At 46.3% G+C, this 18,824-nt stretch overlaps 1 protein-coding gene across 2 annotated transcripts in view; it reads left to right on the forward strand.

The window, feature by feature from the left end:
• LOC135816105 (CLIP-associating protein 1-B-like) overlaps window positions 1-18,824 on the forward strand; it is a 38,474-nt gene that overhangs the window by 1,977 nt on the left and 17,673 nt on the right. The window contains exons 2-22 of one of the 2 annotated variants that reach the window (XM_065329474.1): window positions 1,308-1,386; window positions 1,895-1,998; window positions 2,544-2,638; window positions 3,050-3,125; window positions 3,883-3,980; window positions 4,746-4,827; window positions 6,051-6,303; window positions 7,071-7,138; window positions 8,090-8,182; window positions 8,685-8,780; window positions 10,688-10,737; window positions 11,283-11,373; window positions 12,647-12,691; window positions 12,877-12,947; window positions 14,251-14,310; window positions 14,744-14,821; window positions 15,315-15,359; window positions 15,699-15,785; window positions 16,928-17,022; window positions 17,474-17,762; window positions 18,346-18,431. In XM_065329474.1, the coding sequence (XP_065185546.1) occupies window positions 1,308-1,386; window positions 1,895-1,998; window positions 2,544-2,638; window positions 3,050-3,125; window positions 3,883-3,980; window positions 4,746-4,827; window positions 6,051-6,303; window positions 7,071-7,138; window positions 8,090-8,182; window positions 8,685-8,780; window positions 10,688-10,737; window positions 11,283-11,373; window positions 12,647-12,691; window positions 12,877-12,947; window positions 14,251-14,310; window positions 14,744-14,821; window positions 15,315-15,359; window positions 15,699-15,785; window positions 16,928-17,022; window positions 17,474-17,762; window positions 18,346-18,431 (2,041 nt within the window). The remainder of the gene's footprint in view (window positions 1-1,307; window positions 1,387-1,894; window positions 1,999-2,543; window positions 2,639-3,049; window positions 3,126-3,882; window positions 3,981-4,745; window positions 4,828-6,050; window positions 6,304-7,070; window positions 7,139-8,089; window positions 8,183-8,684; window positions 8,781-10,687; window positions 10,738-11,282; window positions 11,374-12,646; window positions 12,692-12,876; window positions 12,948-14,250; window positions 14,311-14,743; window positions 14,822-15,314; window positions 15,360-15,698; window positions 15,786-16,927; window positions 17,023-17,473; window positions 17,763-18,345; window positions 18,432-18,824) is intronic. The other variant, XM_065329475.1, reaches the window with a different exon arrangement.

Here is an 18,824-nt window from a genome sequence, read left to right on the forward strand (position 1 = left end):
CAGAGTCATATACCCACCTACCCAGGACGTGTGCTCCTTTGTAAAGTGTATCACACACGGTGTATAGTTCTTGCTAGTGCGTTTGTTACTGGGGAGAACACTCTGCATGTGTCTCGTTGACTCAATAATTTGGTTGTCTCCATGGAGTTTCGGACTGAGTTGTGGCAGATTCGACAGAGAGGCTCCAAATGCATGTACAACTAGGTATTACTAATCATGTTAGAGCAGTTTCAAGCTGCGTTTGGCCGAGCACAAACGGTGTACAGATGTGTGCACGCACATACAAGCACGCACGCTTGCACACACACACGCACACATACACGTACCATCGTGCTCTATTGCTCAAGGGTCTTACCGATTAGCCTACGGGCGATGGGTATCATATTAGTGCAACCTCTACCATCGCAATAGCCAGATTACGAATCCGAAAGCACTTTCACTGAACACATTGTATCCGTTTCATAATAATACCAAGAGTACATAACCCCCCAAGAGTGTGCAACTCGACTATGGGTGGTGTCCCGACAGAATTTCAAGTTGACGTCATTTTTATGATGCAATGCGCACTGTACACGGATTGTCAGACGAATCCGGAACCTGTGGTTGACCGAAGCCCATCTGATCCTGTACAAATTATTGCAGAGAAAAACATGTGATGCGCTGACACCCGTACACCTGTTGTAAATCACTGGTGCAAGGAGCATTGCATCATAAATAATGACGTCAACTTGAAATTCTGTCGGGACAGCAGGGTATGTGGGAGTTGCACACTCTTGGGGGGGGTTATGTACTCTTGATAATACCAAGAGTACGTGGCAGTCGTGAGTCAGTCAAGTTAAGTCGGCGGAAAAGCGCGAGCGTCGATGTGGGGAGCAAACCCCTTTCCTATGAAATCATCGGTGAAGTCGCTATCGCTATCTCGCACGTGTTTTCTTGGTGAATGGTGATACTGAAAGACATTTTCTGACCGCATCTAACACGTGTATACCTTGTCAGGTGTCACTGTGCTGAACGTTGCTCTTCGTACTAATCTTAGGGATGGGACAATCTTTATGCCCCGTTGCTCACTAACAATGCAGCCACTGTGCCAAACAGAAACTATTCCATCAAGTAAATTGTTGATCTCTCTCTCTCTCTCTCTCTCTCTCTCTCTCTCTCTCTCTCTCTCTCTCTCTCTCTCTCTCTCTCTCTCTCTCTCTCTCTCTCTCTCTCTCTCTCTCTCTCTCTCTCTTCCTGCTCTTCCTCCTCATCCTTCTTGCTCTCTCGTCCTCTCTTCTCTTGTTTTTGATCTGTTTTCACCTTTGTAGATCTGCACAAATGGAATGGAAGTGCTGAACATGGTGTGTGTGGTTCTTGGTGAAAAGTTCAAGTCCCACTTGTCTACAGGTTAGCTAGTCTGTGTTTTGTAACTGTTATCACTGTGTTCAACTATGCACTACGCTCGTTCAGCAGTGGCACACGGCACAGCGCCTATGTGAAATGCCCTCGTTGTTTGTTTTCTCCTTTTACAGTTACCATACCCTCTGGGGTATTAGCTCCACTGGTGTGTAAGCAATCTCTGTCTCTCTGTCTCTCTCTGTCTCTTTCTCTCTCTGTCTCTCTCTCTCTCTCTCTCTCTCTCTCTCTCTCTCTCTCTCTCTCTCTCTCTCTCTCTCTCTCTCTCTTCGTATTTTTTCATTTTTTTGTAGTGAAATGCATGCTCGGGGTAAAACTTAGCTGCAGTGCAGATCTCCAGCTGAGTTTTCAGAAATGGAAGTTAGGTTGTACCTCGTGAAAATACTGTTGCCCAACCTGCCACCTTTGGCTGATGTTCAGTGTTATCAGATTGTCGTTGAGTGTTGTTGGTTCACTGCGGTGCTCACTTTTCCATCTGTGTTCTGGGATTGTTGTTTAGTGTTACCCGCTCTGAGGGAGCGTCTGGGTGATGCTCGCCAGCCTGTGCGTGACGCATCTCTTGACTGCCTCCTTGTAATCATGGAAGCCATCGGCTCACCACAGGTATGTAGACAGACAGGCAGCCAGGCGGGCAGGCAGAAAGACAGATAGAGAGACACACCGGTAGTTTGCCGAACCGGGCACAAAAGGAGCAAGACTTGAAAGTTATCACTGTTTTGACATTGTAGTGCCGTAGTCCCCAATGCAGTTTGATGTTGTGCTCTGTATTGATGGTTTCACTATGTAGTTGGCGCCACTAGCGCTCTCTTTAATAGGTGCTATTTTTTCACTGCTCTGACCACCAAAATGCCAGATATAAGGACTGACCTCTAATCACTGCTATATTCAACTTGAAGAGTAATGGTACGAAAGGCCTCATCGAAACTATTAGTGGCTTCTGTGCTGCTTGTGTTAGGTTGTGTTCCTCCGAACAAAAATCTTTTCGTGAAATCAGTGGTGCAGCGGCATCCAAAAACTCCTTTTATCAAATTCCTATACGTTGCACCCACCCACACAATGTACACACATGTACACAGAGACATGTTTGTTCGTAGAATCTCAATCATGTCATCACTGTGTGCCTCATGTTCTTGTTCGTGTTCCGACAGACTGTCCTGGATAAGCTGCTGCCGGACACTCTGGGCCACAAGGGCTGGCATGTGCGCGAGCAAGGCCTAGCACTAGTCAGCAAGGCACTGGACAAGTAAGGAGATGACTACAAGCAGTTGTGTGTGCATGTTGTGGCTCGTTTCAGTATGTTGCTGCTGGGTGTGTGACAGTGTCCTCTTCATGTTCTGGCAAGGCCTGTCATTGATATGCCGACTCCTTATTGTTCTCATTTCATTCTTTGACCTGTCTTTCATGATGGCAAGAGATACATGTATGTAGACTGATTTTGATGGTTACCATTAACTTATGGCAGAGGAGTAGCTGTGTCCACTGTGCTTTAAATTAGCTGCCATTGTGGGACTGCTCCTGTTCTTGTGTGATCCATGTGCATGCTCTCGTGTGTGTACGTGTGTGTGTGTTTGTGTGTGTACGCGTGTGTGTGTGTGTGTGTGTGTGTGTACGTGTGTGTATGGTATGTGTGATGTGTGTAATGTGTGTGATATAGATTTGGTTCTAAGAACCTCCTGGTCGGTCGCTACATAGCCGGTATCTGCAAGCTGACAGGCGATGCTAACTATCAGGTGGGTGATCAATGGCTGGCCAGTACTAAATCAATGCTCACAGCAGCAGCAGAGTCTGATGTAATTGTCATTGAGGGTAGTTACAGTAGTACGCATACCCGTACACAGCAGCAGCTGCTGTTCATGCTACTACCGTAGATGTAGGCGTAGAGGGCACGGTGTCGTTGTGTCCAATGAAAGACCTGTTACGAATTCTACGTGATACTTCAGCACCTTCATCACAGACCTATATGTAGACTGTACTTAGTGGGTGCTGCACTGAATGTTGATGCACACCGGTGGCGTGTATCGTCACTACTCACACCACCCACCGTTTGTGCCATAGAAATTAGACCTGGTGAGTAAAGTAGCACTGCTTTCGAGAGCAGTGGACAGTGAGTGCGGTGCGGTAGAGCCGCGTACCACACTGCCCTATTTGGTCACGTGGTCTTCATCTTTTATTGAGAGTCTAGCCGTATTGTTAGACGAGAAGGTAGAAACGCTTGTGTATCTGATGAAGTAAAATAAAAACAAACGGGTCGAATTTCTCTGGCCAGGATTTTAGTTGAGAGAAGAAGCTGTGTAACGACTCAGAGTTTCTCGTTGCCTGCTGATCGGGATTAACGTGAAAATCTTGTGAGTCGCAACACAACTTCCTCTCGCTCTCTCTATCAGGTGGTGTGATGATGTACGTCGCGGGTGTGCATCAACATTCAATGCAGCGCATGCATCCCTGCCCTGTTCAATGCTCTCTTCCTTCTGTCAATCTCATCTTCAGGTGAGAGATCAGGCAGTGGTGGCACTGGTGGACGTCTATCGACACGTGGGAGAGAGGATTCGTGGTGACTTGGCAAAGCGAGGCTTGCCTCAAGCCAGGTATGTGTGCACGTGTTCTCAGCATGCAATGTCCAGGACCGTGATGATGATGATGTGTGTGTGTGTGTGTGTGTGTGTGTGTGTGTGTGTGTGTGTATGTGTGTATGGATGTGTGTACATGTTCTCAGCATGGCCTCGAAATGAGACGCTTGCCTCTTTTGTTTGCACTTCGCAAAGACACAATTTGAATCTGTGCACGAATCCGGTCAGGGCATGCGAAACAGCAAATTTGACTCTATTCACACTTTCAACCCAGGGCATCAGCCATCAGCAACCAACTTACCAACGTCCCTGGTTTCTCATCAATGACAAGGTATAAACTGCGAGTCCTTAGTGGCGTCTTCTGATGTCCCTAGGCGAGAAGATGAACAGAGTGAAGTTTCTTGTGACTCCTTTTTCCTTGCTCTAAGGGGCCGTCCGTAAATATCGAACTTTTTTCACCAAACGAATTATTTTAGTTTAGACCCAACCCTCCCTCCCTCCCCCTCAGAACGTAAAAAATGTTGATATACATGTATATACAACGGCCATGTACATGAATCAATGTTTTCTGAAACGAAATTGGTCAACCCCCTCCCACCCCATAACGAAATTATTTCGTTTTGTGAAAAAAGATATTTATGAACGACCCCTAATTCGTTTCTACAATTTATAATTGTCATCAGTGCCCAGGCAGTAGCCTTTCAGTGGCGTGTTGAAGTACTAGTTCTATGCCTTTATCTCTTCTCCTCTTCCTATCTACATTTACTTGTGTGTTTTGTCCAGGCTGGATGCTGTATATGAGAAGTTCGATGAAGCACAAAGGGCAGGCAGTGTGGTTGCTTCTAGCAATCACTCTACAACGGAGGTCAGCATTGTCTCACTGCTTGTATGTGCGTGTGTCCTCAGGGGGGGGGGGGTCATGTTGCCCTATGGGCAGTCATGCTATAGTTGTAGTGGTAGTATGTGTGTGCACGTGTGTGGTGTGGTGTATTGGTGTCTCTTCATCTATCTATCTATTTGTCTGTCTGTCTGTCTGTCTGTCTGTCTGTCTACCTATCTGCATGTATCTATGTAGCTACCTCTATCCCTCTTTCCCTCTCCCTCCCTCTTTTGTTCTTTCCCTCGTTATGTATCCTCAGTGATATTTTGCACCCGCCTGTGCATGCTATTCGAACCCCCAGAGTCCAGAAAATATCCAATTCTGACCTGAATGTTGCTGTTATGATATAGGTCCAGCTGAGAACAATTTGAGTAATGCGAATGGTGCATTCAGGCCCTATTTGAATTAAGGCCAAGTAAAAATAATTGATTGTTGATCGTCAGCGCCCGCCCCGATTTTTCAGTCCGTCCCGGGATTTATTTTATTTTTTATTTTCGTGATCAACGGTAGAAAACTCGTGTGTTTAGCGAAACGCAACTTTTTTTAGCAGTATGCGCGTACACGAGCTCTCATGTACAGCTTCAACGTGCTTTTACCATAGCGACATCACGCAGTGCAGTGTGATTCCAGTGTACTTGTGTGAAATCTGGCAACTACAATACATGGCACTGTGGTCTGTACAGTGTACCACCTGATATCTACGCCTGCATTCATGGAAACTGCGCAGCCACCGCGTACCGCGTCCGAAGCTGTTGTTGATCGATGAACCCGTATGTGTGTGTGTGCGTGTGCGTGTGTGTGTGTGTGTGTGTGTGTGTGTGTGTGTGCGTACGTGCCCGCCGCATGGCAGCAGGAAATTGTATCACAGAGTCATCTGCACATGTTCAAAGTGTTTGGAGTGTGCCCAGGCAGACTGGTAGCAGTCACAACCAACAATGGTAGTACACCCACAACCCCATAGATGTAATACATGCTAAGATTTCAAGATGTCCGGTCGATGCAGATGTAAAAAAAAGTTATAAAATAAAAATACAACCCTCCCGTCCGCCCCGATTTTTCGTATAGGTCTAGCTGAGAACAATTTGACTAATGCGAATGGTGCATTCAGGCCCTATTTGAATTAATGGGCATTGCCATTGGGTTTAATGCGCACCATTGCACTTTTCCAATGGTTTTAACGGTCGTCATTGCACGTTTACCTGTTGCAGACGAGCACAGCAGGGGCGGTGGTAGCAGCAGCAGCACCACCAGCAGCAGCACCACCACCAGCAGCAGCAGCAATACCAACATCAAGCATGTCGCGCAGCTCCAGTGCCTCGTTTGACACATCAGCCGACACCTCGACATCGGTGTTTTCGTCGTCATCCTCTCGCCCCGGCAGTCGCCCTCAGTCCCGTCAGAACAGCTCTAGCAACTTGCGTGGAATGACGCCACAGCGGTCAGGTTCGTCCTTGTCTGGCGGTAAGTACAGTAGAGTCTTCCAGTGACTTGTGTTGCTCTTTTGTTGTTGTTGGTGAAGCCGAATTTACGGTGTGCCTCAAATTGACACAAGTGTTTGAAAAGGACTCGATTTCGGCGATGGGATTCTCCCATACTACCACACACGATTTACTGAGTAAGTCAACCTGTTCAACTATGACAATGTATTATATTGTGAGCAAGATAAACCGAAAACTACGTGCCACCAAACTCTAACTACATCCCTCAGCTAATCTGAGAATATATATATATATATAGAGAGAGATATAGTTGTACACTTGTACGGAAACTGTATCATGTGTATTGTACGTATGGACATGCTCCAAATATGACTAACAAATAATGTAAGAAAAGAAGAAGGAGTTGCGATTGCATGCATGTACATTATCTAAAGTGATGGAAAACGATAGGGCGTGCGGAGAAAAACAGCTAGACGTGGCAAAACCAGTAGGTGCCCTACAGGTCTTTCGCACATGTTACTCAGTTCTCATGGCCACCATACATATATATCTGAGCAATGCTATAGCTCTCTTTGCCAAAGATAGGGCCGTGCTCACTATCCTGCTCTTGACCACTTGACTTGAAGTGAAGAAATCTCCCGTCTGTGTATGGATTCCTGCATGCTGTTTGCTAGCAAATTATGTGTGTTCTTCAAAGTCTCTGTCTCCAAGAGGTCCATGCCCTGGAGGCATTGCCAATGATATTTCTAAAAAGATGTTTGTGTTTTCTCTGCTGTGTTATAAATGTAGCAGCCGAGTCTGGTGCTGTGGATGAAGATGACTTTGAGCGTAGCTTTGATGACTGTGCGACTATCCTGGTAAGGGCTTGGTATCCAATACTATCCATGTCTGATGTAATATTTCATAGACATCTGCCTTGCTTGATGTGATAATTTCATAGGCATCTGCCCTGCCTGCTCACGTTATCAGTTTGCTTAGTGGAACTATTTCGTTATGAGGCTGGCGAGGTTGTTGCATAGAGTACTTTGCAACCCCAGGAGCAGGTTTGAACAAGGCCACAATCCAACAATGCTACCTTTGTTGGGTAAACTGTGATGGGGCTAATGGCAGTCAGAATGCTATACACGTACTTGCACCTGACTTTGATCAAGACTGCACTGCAGTTGTGCTAGGGTGAAGTCCTACTCAAAGTGAAAAACCAGCGCCCTGGACCAGTTCCCCGTACACCTACATGCGTATGCCCGGCAGCATTCGCACCACTTCCAGGGCGACAAGGGCCGTGCAAGCTGGGAGCGCAAACTATGCACTTTGGTTAGGTTTCAGCCAGTACGTTTGTGGTCTAGAATGGAGTGTGTAGTCGCAGTGGGCTTAGATATTAGACATGTTATGTTGTCTTGTATCTTGATTTTACTTCACCATAGGTGCAGGCGAAGAAAAATAAAGATAAAGATAACATAACATGCCTAATGTCTAAGCCCACTGCGACTACACACTCCATTCTAGACATCTTGTGCTACATGTCGTGGACATTGAAATCTGACGGCATGACCGGGACTGGTGCCCTTACTGCTTTTAGCGCGTACACACACTCCCTAGTTCACGCACACGCTGTAAACACGGACCAGCAGTGCTCGTGGCTGCAAGGCCAGCGCCCCATGGCCGCTTGACTTCTCAACGGATTTCAATGTCCGCTACAGTACATGTACATGTACATGCAGTGGCAGTAAGATGTGTGCTGGCCACTGGACACATGTAGGCACTGGCTCACTTTCTGGTTTGGTCTCTCCGTGTTGTCTTGTCTTTCCCAGTCATCTTCGGCAAGAGACATTGACGATGAGTTGACCAAAGTGGAGGAGACGTTGACCAATGTCAACTTGGAATGGGATGTACGCGTGACCGTGGTAAGTACATTGTATACTCATTGACATTTAACATTACCCGTATATTCAGCAGCAACCACTCTACAGTACTGTCGGGCGCTGAAGAATGACCAGGCTAGAATTTCACCAAGAACAGCATACCAATGTATGCACGGTGACTCAACTGTGCATAGACTGTAATACATGAAAATAAGAACGGTCTAGGCTAGGAGGCTGACCCCCAGTTCTTCGCCGACCGGCACTACTGTAGTACCATAGACTGAGCTTGTCAATTGATTCCTTGTTTCAGTTGTATTTTGCGCTGTGCTACGCTAGTCGAGGCATCACTTTGCTCTCCTAACTGCTTCTTGGCTTGGTGAAGTATCGGTGCTGGTGGTGCTTTTCGTACAATTCTGTGTGTGTGTGTGTGTGTGTGTGTGTGTGTGCGTGCGTGTGTGTGTGTGTGTGTGTGTGTGTGTGTGTGTGTGTGTGTGTGTGTGTGTGTGTGTGTGTGCATGCGTACATGTGTATGTCTGGTGTGCAGATGAAGAGAATGAAAGGCCTACTCAACAACGGTGCGGCTGACTTGGACGTGTTTCACTCGCACATCGCAACACTGCGTATTCCGTTTGCAACCGCGGTAAGTGTCACCTCTCCCTGACTACCGTATTGCAGTTGTACGTGTACATGTACCACCATGTTATGCTTCTGATCATGTGACACAATGTGCAGTGCGTATCGGTTATAGTGTGGTCGTGTAAAAGAATATACTGCCTACAAGAATGAACTCTCATGTTTTCATAATCATAACATGGATTTCAAGTGCACATTTATTCTTACAAGCAATTTTATCCCATAGTAGAATATATCGGTCCTAAGAATGGACTTTTGTGTAGCGAAACATGCCAGATTAGTACAAAGTGTATCGCCTGTAGTAATGACATCTGTCCAATTCCGTTCTGATCTGACTCTCGTTGCGTCATAGTGCTGCAGATTCAACTCGTGTGGTCATGTAACTCATGTATTGTTGCATAGCCACATGGTAAGCCTATGGGACTATGACCAGCCACATGCACAGAAGTACTGCGTTGCATGTACGATGATCTTCCTGCCCCTGTAATAATAATAATAATAATAATAATAATACCACAGCATGCGTAATAATATAATTATGTGGGTATAATTATACGTTCCGCTTCTGTCCTATCTCCTATGATCAAATTCCATTATCAAGATAATTATTAATACGGTGCACTGATGACCTGTGACGCCAGATCATGGATTGTCGGCCAGATTTCTCCATGTAGGCTTGTCCAGAGCGATGGCCCTCACATTCTCCAGCTGATTGCTGCGCTTCAGGTCGATGTTCCTTCTCTGTAAGTCGCTTGTGATGCGCGTCGCAATGGATGTCCTTGGACGTCCACGCCCAGCCTTGGCATCTCCTGCAAAATAGCCCGTCAGCGCGATCCATGGCGGCGCATCCCTGTCCATACGGAGAATATGGCCGGTTAGCTGCCATCTTCTCCTGTCCACGATGTCAGATAGTGGTTCCGTGTTGCACCTCTCATACAGCTCAGTATTTGATATCCTGGCTGGGTAAACTATGCCAATGAGCCGTCGGAGCTGCTTCCGGTGGAATGCGTTAAGTGATTCTGCTTGTGCCGCTGTGAGCCCCCATGCGCCGCAGTTATACAAAAGAACGGGCAGAACCAGGGCATTATACAGTCGGATGCGCCTCTGCTCACTGACCTTCCCACGCCTCAGCCAGAAACTATACATCCTGCCCCTGTGCACATGCATAATATGATATGCCACACTTGATTTATCGTGTGTAAGAAATATCGGAAATAAGAATAGAAAGTCGTTTTTCAAACACCCACGCTATAACCGATACCTACTGTACCACCATGTCATGCGTCTGGTCATGTGACACATGTACCACCATGTCATGCTTCTGATCATGTGTGGTTATAGCTGTTCTGTGTTGATTGGTTATCTCCTGTGCCTCACATTGGTTATTGTTCGGTTCCTTTGGGTCTCAACACTGTTGTCCATGCATACATGTATGTACAGTCAAAACCGCTTAGTATGTACAGGGTGTAAGACGTACTATTGCAGAGTACGTACTTTTGCAGTTGATAACAAATTGTCACACTTGATTGCAGCGCAGGTATAGTAAGTACTTTGCCTTGGAAGTACAGTGAAACCTGTCTAAGACGACCGCTCAAGGGACCATCAAAGTGCTGTCTCTGTAACCAGGTGGTCTCCTTTTCCAGGGTCATTTGACTGGAAATAGCATCCCTTGGTCCTGGCGGCAGTGGTCTTCTGGGACAGGTGGTCGCTTTATCCGAGTGGTCGCCTTGACAGGTTTCACTGTACTTTTTCTGTGTTCCCGGGTACGTCTTGTCAGGTTTTGAGTCTTTTGACTGTACATGTGCATGCATGCCTGTGTTGTTGTGCTGTCGTGGTGTTGTGGTGTCGTGGTGTTGTGCTGTTGTGCTGTCGTGGTGTTGTGCTGTCGTGGTGTTGTGGTGTTGTCATGCACAGCTGAAAGATCTTCGTTCGTCCGTGGTCCGAGAAGCATGCATCACTGTGGCGTAAGTCAGTCAGTGTTGTGTATCCCAGTAGTGTGATGTCAACTTTCCTAGCAAATGCTGTGACCTGATTCAGAACAATACATGTATGTGGGGCTAAAGTAAATACATGGGTGTCACTCACATGGCTCATTTAGTTGACTACTTCGACCCAGAGTTGTTCTGTACAGTGCTATCAACAACTTAGCTCTTTTCGAACTCGAATGGTGAGCCAATTTAATTCTCGTAACATTTTTGTCCTTCTCCTTTTTTAGCTCTTTTTCTTTTTGTTATCTCTTCGTTCCCCTTATGCTACTCCCTCTCTGTCAGGTAAACAGAGCATGCGTTTCATGTGTGAAGTGACATTTTCGTCAGCGTGAGCACGATGGCCATTCAACTGAATTTCTGTTGTTCCACCTGTGGTGTGCTTATGTAGTTGTGTTGTTGTTGTTGTTGTTGTTGTTGTTGTTGTTGTTGTTGTTGTTGTTGTTGTTGTTGTTGTTGTTGTTGTTGTTGTTGTTGTTGTTGTTGTTGTTGTTGTTGTTGTTGTGTTGTGTTGCTGGGAATAGACTCTTAGCTACTAAATATGGTCCTCGTCTGGAGAACTTCTGTGAGTGGGTGCTACCGCCGCTGTTCCAGCTGGTCCAGAACAGTGCCAAGGTACAGTTTGTCTACTAGGCTACTAGGCAGGTTGTTACAATGTGTTGTAGTCCTACAGTCGTCGCCAAAAAAATCCGGCCAACGCCATGGATACTGTGGTATGGTACGCGTTCACCGTTCATATGGTGGCATGCATGCACTCAGTACAGGTGGAATCCTGATAATTCGAACCTCAAAATGCCAGGAAAAACTTCTAATTATCCGGACATTCGAATTATTCAAACATGAACCCACAACACAATATGTATGTCAAAATGCTCAAATGGTCACGCAGAGTTGCGCTATGGACCTTAGACACATATTTCACGGATACTGAACTGACCGGCACAGCCTACTCATGCAAACTGCACTGACCAGTACAATGTACAGTGAACTTCGAATTACATTTTGCTAACTTCAAATTATCAGCACAAATCCCACACATTTCTATGTAAGTGGAATCTGTGGGACTTCTAATTAACCGGACATATCCAGTTCAAGGTTCGAATTATCAGAAAATTTTTATGTGGGAATCGTATTGATAGAAATCGGTCCTGGAAAAACTTCTAATTAAGCGGTATGTTCGAATTAAGCCATATTCGAATTATCAGGATTGCACCTGTACCAGCACAGCATGCACTGAACAGTCTGCATGCGCTGCTTTCCGCCTGCTGCATGCAGTCGACTTTTGTAGTCGGGTCGAGCACTGCACTGAGTGTATGCAGGCCTGGCAGCAGGGCATGTGCCGTGCACACTAGGCTAGTACTGCTAGCAGTGGCAGTGCATGTAGCCACAGCTACAGCTACCGGTAGCTAGCATAGCATTGGCCGAATTTTTTTGGCAACGACTGTATTTGAGCTGACCCTTGTTAATTCAGCATCCACCATAGGAACAGAAATTCACCACTTTATGCACACACACACACACACACGGAAGGCAGACATGCCAGTGGATCTGATGAAGTGAAATGAAAACAAACACCGTGACAGTATTAAAATCGGATTTATTTATTCATCGCTCACTTTCCGTATTCAGCTATATTTTCTAACGCTCCAACAGTGCTATATTAGTACTTGTGTAGGAATAAGAGCAACTTGACGTCCATGTTAAGAGTCACTAAAAAATGAGCATAAAACCACGCACCACCATTCTGTACTCCACTGCAGGCTATGCTATTTGAACACTGTGCTTGGAAATGTCACTAAGCTGTACATTTTTCTTTAGCTGTACAATTGTCTGCAAGTTTTCTTGATTGTGAGATTATCTTTTTTTTCTTCTTCTTTCTTTTGCTTAGATCATGGCGTCATCGGGGCATGTCTGTATCGGGTTTATCATTCGGGTAAGTCTATTCTCTGAACATTGTAGTTCTTTAGCTCTGTGTGTGTGTGTGGGAGGGGGGGGGGGGGGGGGGAGCTGTGTATGTGTTTGTGGGTGGGGGGGGCTGTGTGTGTCTGTGTAGGATTGTTGATGTTGTCTCTCTGATCTTGGATTCTCTCTGCGTGTGTGATTATTCTGTGTGTTTAGCATGTCCACTCGCATCGCCTCATCCCACTATTCGCTAGCCAGAATATAAACAAGGCAGTGTCCGTCCGCAGGTATGTCTAGTGTCATCTGACCATGCCGTGTCATGTTGTGCGATTGGAAGAGTTGTGCCGCTGTGTTGTATAGAGTTATTAGAGTATATCCAGTTTAATAAATGTAGTACGGATTGTGTAGGCATGGAATGGAAAGAGGTGCCAAGCTGCCCATTTAGAGCTGTTTTTTTTACATGGATTGGAAAGAGGTGCCAAGCTGCCCATTTAGAGCTGTTTCACATCTATCACATGACCATACAGGTCAGCCATATTGATTCGAACTCCACTCAACCCTTGCATGCATGGGTCACATGATGTCGGCCATGTTGGTTCCACTGTCCACGTGCCGTGATCACTTTCTACACAAATTTAGTCACATGACAAACTGATGTGAAACCACTCTATTTGGCTGAAATGTGCACATCACATCATGTACTGCTCTCAAGATCTTTGACATCACCTGGATCACCTGGAACACCTGGATAACCATTACATTTTTTAGACTTTTTAAGTTACAACATATTTTCCACTTGGAGCGTCACTCTTCCATAGTGGTTCTGCGCTTTGCGCATTGAGCACTCTTCAGGCAGTCTGCCAAACCCTTCTATGTAACCACTACATGTGTACATGTGTACATTGTATTGTTTGTGTGCCCATGTATTTATTAGTATCTGTCTGCGTGAATGTAGTGGGTGCTGTAGGTGCTTTTGGTGCTTGAATAATATCATGGCATAGCACGGCCACTGGGTCACCGATGGCCGGAGAGCAAGCGTCGCTTGATTGAAGTGATGATTGTGAGACTCGTAGACCCATAGTCAAAATATTAGGGTTGCAAGGAATATTCGAATATTCGATTGATGTTCGTTTGGACCCCGATGGAAGGAATATTTTCCCCTGTAGAATATTCGTCCGTTTTGACACGTGCACGCACTCTGCTCTTGTGTCGATCTATTGTAGTAATTCTAGAAGGGACGGAGTGATATATACATCTGTTATGTGTTGAGAAAGGGGACTATGACTCACAAGAGTAGTGGACATGACTCCACTAGACATCTACTTGGTCTAGACCAACTGAGGACTAGCCAAACTCTTTCTAAGGTTCTTTTGGTATAGACTATTCGAGTCGTTTACAAAGAAAATCGATTTCGTTCCTATCTAAAATAGTTGTTTCACCCTTAGAAACAATTCAGGATTTTGAGAGAATATTCGTAATTCGTTCGTTATGGGTGAGTATTCGTTCGTTTGTGAAATAGAATATTCGTTGCAGCCCTACAAAATATAACTATACCTGTTCTGTCTCTTGGATTCGTTTGCTGTTCTGCAGACGTATTGCCGAGTATCTAGAGCAGATATTGCTGCAGTGGTCGACCCAATCTCTGGAAAGGTAAGCCGAGTCTGCTGCACACATTCACACATCTCACAGGACATCATTGCTCACACCACATGACACACTTGACAAGTACATGTGCCTGTACAGTGCTGCTCAATGAAATCCGATAAATCAAGTCAATGCAATACGGGCGCTGTGCAGCCCTGGACCTGCAGACACTGGGATGGTGAACTGGTACAGGGCGCAGACTTGACTAACGCCATTGGATTTCATTGAGCAGCACTGTATATTGTTGAAGGGTGCTAATCTTCACTTGCTGTTGTCTAGTCCTGGTCAAGTAAGCTTCTGCTCAGCGCTTGATTGCTGCTTGAAGTTACTAGTAGTTTACTGTCTTCACTTGCCATTCGTCTGTTTGCTGTGCTTAAACAGGCATATCTCTTTACTGACTTTTTCACTTGCGATTGTTCTGTTTGCTGTGCTTACACAGACAAGTCAGTCACCTGGAGGAAGCGTTGAAGAAGGGAATGAACGATGCTGACTCGGGGACGCGGACATTTTCAAGGCAGTAAGTTGTCCATCGAAGCGGTGTGTCATTTGGCAAGTGGTGGTCTGGGTCTGGGGAGGCAACACAGCTGCTCAGATGCACCCGGTATTCATCCCGTACCTCCATTCTTATCATAGACGCTCAATCTCTGGACAGCTAGCTGTTTCGATCTTGTTCAATCTCGTCAGCAGAGCTCAGAGTCACTGGCTGGACCGATCGCAAGAAGTCTAATGAATGACCAAGCTTTGTTTAACCGGCTCAAAGCATCAACACGACAATGTCAAAGAGCTTTAATTAATCTTGTAGACATCCATAAGTTTGCAAATCAATGGCTTTTTTTAAACACATCAAAACATGAGCACAACATCAAAGCCCCCGAGTGCCTACTCTTCTCCCTTGCTATACACGGCACGTACAGTGCACAGTATGGTTTAGCTGAAGGTGTTTAGAGTTGTTGGCGTGAGTTGAGGAGACGGTGACCTGTTCTCTGCGTGTGCGATGTCTGTTGTTTCAGGGCGTATTGGGCGTTTGCAAAGCACTTCCCGGCACAGGCAGAGAAGTAAGTTGGTGATAGCGTGCATTGATTGCTTTGCAGTGTGTGTGTGTGTGTGTGTGTGTGTGTGTGTGTGTGTGTTTGTGTGTGTATATGTGTGTGTGTGTGCGTGCGTGCGTGCGTGTGTGTGTGTGTGTGTGTGTGCATGTGTGTAAGCTGTCCTGACACCTGTTTCCGCAGTGAACAGTGACAGCCAGGGCTAGCACAAAACACACCTCAAGATGCAGTGGGGACACCGGCCAATGTGAAGAGAGTGGGTGTTAGCCAGCCGCCACAGATAAGTAGGGGTTGTGAGTCAAGCAAGAAAATATTGATGGGTGATGATGGTTGTGTTGTTGTTGACAGAGTGAAGGCCTCTTTAGAACCAGCCAGGCAAAGACTGCTAACCAGTGAACAGTCTGGCGGCAGCAAAGGCACCTCCACTCCTAGCAGGTAGGCGACGTCAAATACATGTACAAGTAGCAGATTTGTTCTTTTCTTGCCGTCTTGTACGTGTGCTACCTGTTTAAATGTGCCTGCTGTACCATGGGCTTCTAGTGGGTGTTGTGATTGTGTGGAGACATTCCAGGATTTGTGTATGCATGTATGCATGCCTGAAGAAGGACTGAGGCTTCCTGCAGCTTCGTATCTGAAAGGAATTCGGTTGGACACACCCATCCCCATAGCGCTGCACATCCGAACCAGTTCCGTTATTTTACAACGTTTCGGCACTTGGCCATTATCAGGTAATGAGAACAAAGAATACCTGGTTCGGATGTGCAACGCTGTGGGAATGGGTGTGTCCACCCGAATTCCTTTCATGTATACATGCCTCATGGTTGTATTCCTAGCCGTTCACTCGGGTAATAATCATACCGTAGTTCCGCGCATATAAAGCCGAAATAATGCAGTTTGGGGATAAAATATCCAGTAAAACATGTTCGTTTTTTAGCCCATGGGCCAATATTCGAATTTTGAAGGTTCACGAAAAAGTACAAGTCCGTGCTCACAGTGGGTCTACCATACTCTACTGGTAAACTGCACTGACCTGCTGTACCATGGTAGGAAGAGTCCACATTGTGAAAAAGTCTTGTTGACGCGCGAGTTGCATTGGTGTCTGTTTATAAGCCCATAGGCTTATAAACGGAGGTGGGCTTATATCCGGATATACGCCCGTGGGCTTATATGCGCGGATTACGGTATACTGTACCGTGGTGTAGTGCAGTAGAAATGTTGATGTGCTACTCCGGGTCCACGGTATGCTGGAATATTTGTTGGTGCAATATGCGAGTGCTCACAGGTGTTCTGGCAACACTGAATTCTGGTGGGGTATGTTGTCATGTTAGCCAGCTCCTACCGTAATGTCTCGTATTAAAGCCGGGCTTATTCCTGTAGAAGCCGATGTAAGGGCTAGGCTTCTATTCACATCAGGTATTTCTATGTGTGTCAACACTAAAACCAGGCTTATGTGCCGACAGTGTATCTTGAAAATCAGGCTTCTATTCAAAACAGACTTCTATTCGAGATAGGCTTTAATACAAGACACTACGTATATGCACACTTAGATTTGCCCGAATGTTATGCTTGTCTTGCAGGCTACCTCCGAGGAGTGTGTCAAGGTCACGTCTTGCTCCGGCTGGGTCCGCCAGTAATCTATCCGGTTTGAAACGGCGATTCACCAGTGAACCAGGTATGTGCAGACTTTGTTTGCATTGGTGCTGCTGGCTTGTCACTGCTACGCCATTGTGTTCTCCGTGCACAGCTATTACTGTAGTGTCTTGTATTAAAGCCTGTCTTGAATACAAGCCTGTCTTGAATACAAGCCTGTCTTGAATACAAGCCTGGTTTTCAAGATACAGTGTCAGCACATAAGCCTGGTTCTAGTGTTGACATACATAGAAATACCTGTCCCATATAGAAGCCTGTCCCATATAGAAGCCTGTCCCATATAGAAGCCTGCAAAATTTCCCCCAATAAGTCATACAAGCGGCGGCTTTTATACACGACTACGGTATGCGCTAAGTACTGTAGTGAACAGATGTGAGGCGAAGAGCAGTGCCACTATTGTTGAATATTGTTCCTACATTCTTTCTGCCGTGTTGTGATACTATGCTGTTACTACTTTGTACTCACTGCTGCAGACCTATCACCATCCACACAGCGCAGCACTCGCATGGAGCCCTCGCTGGCGTCCCGGTCGCGCACGCAGGACGCGAGCAGCAGCAGTAGCAGTGGTGTTCTGCGTCGACCGGCCACCACAGCCACTGCCAGTGTGTCCACGGCCAACAGCATTGTATCGCCAGCTACTTCACTGCACGGTGCACGGCATACCGGTGCTCTCGGCGGTCCACCAATGCGACTCACACGTCCTGCTTCGGCCACACCAGGTAGAGCTAAGCCAGTGACACGGTTACCACCCACTTCGAAAACGTAAGACCTACACACCTACACACCTACATACTTACATACCTACATACTACTGTCGTGGGCGTGGAAATCCAGTCGATTGACCGGGGCCTGCGCCCTCATGAGCTCAGCGCGTAGATCTACGAAACGCTGGGTGCAGTGGTGATTCGATGCGCGTGCGACCAGCCCTTATCCAGGGCTGCATGGCCAGCGCCCTGGGGCCGCTAGACGTGCGACCGGATTTCCATGTCCACGACGGTACAGTACCTACATAACTACATACCTACACCCCTACATACCTATATACCTACAAACATGCACCTACATACCTACTCAATCTGCGGACAGAACTGTTTCGTCCTTTGTGGACTCATCAGCGCAGCACAGAGGAAATGCAATGAAAAATAAATTTTCCAAAGCCAAATTTAAACCAGGCACGAATGCACCTTGCCAGATACACACCTACATAGCTACAGGTGCCTGTTTGTTCAATGAGACCTTGGGAAAATTGTTTTCTATAACAACAGACTGCCTTGGATGGTTTTATTGCCATGTTGTGAACATTTTTTTATTAATTTGCTGCTGGCTCCGTGTGCTGTTGGTGCAGTCCCGGTCGACTGGAGGGCCGTCACTTCTCTGACTCGACAACGCCAGTGACATCGGTCACTAGTCCTCTCGATCTTGATGACCAGGGTATGTACGACAGTCATGATAACTATAGCATGTTATGAGATGGTGGTGTTCACATCAGTTTGTCATGTGACGAAATGTGTGTAGAAAGTGATCATGGCATATGTAGACAGTGGAACCAACATGGCCCACATCATGTGACCAAGAGAACCAACATGGCCCACATCATGTGACCAAGAGAACCAACATGGCCCAAATCATGTGACCAAGAGAACCAACATGGCCACATCATGTGACCAAGAGAACCAACATGGCCCACATCATGTGACCAAGAGAACCAACATGGCCCACATCATGTGACCAAGAGTAGATAAACAAGAGTGTGCAACTCGGGATGGGTTGGCCCACGGCGGAATTTTTTGTTGACGTAATCTTTTCGACGACGCTAGCGCTGCG

Source organism: Sycon ciliatum, chromosome 4, assembly GCF_964019385.1.
Source record: "Sycon ciliatum chromosome 4, ocSycCili1.1, whole genome shotgun sequence".
Classification (NCBI taxonomy): Eukaryota; Metazoa; Porifera; class Calcarea; order Leucosolenida; family Sycettidae; genus Sycon; species Sycon ciliatum.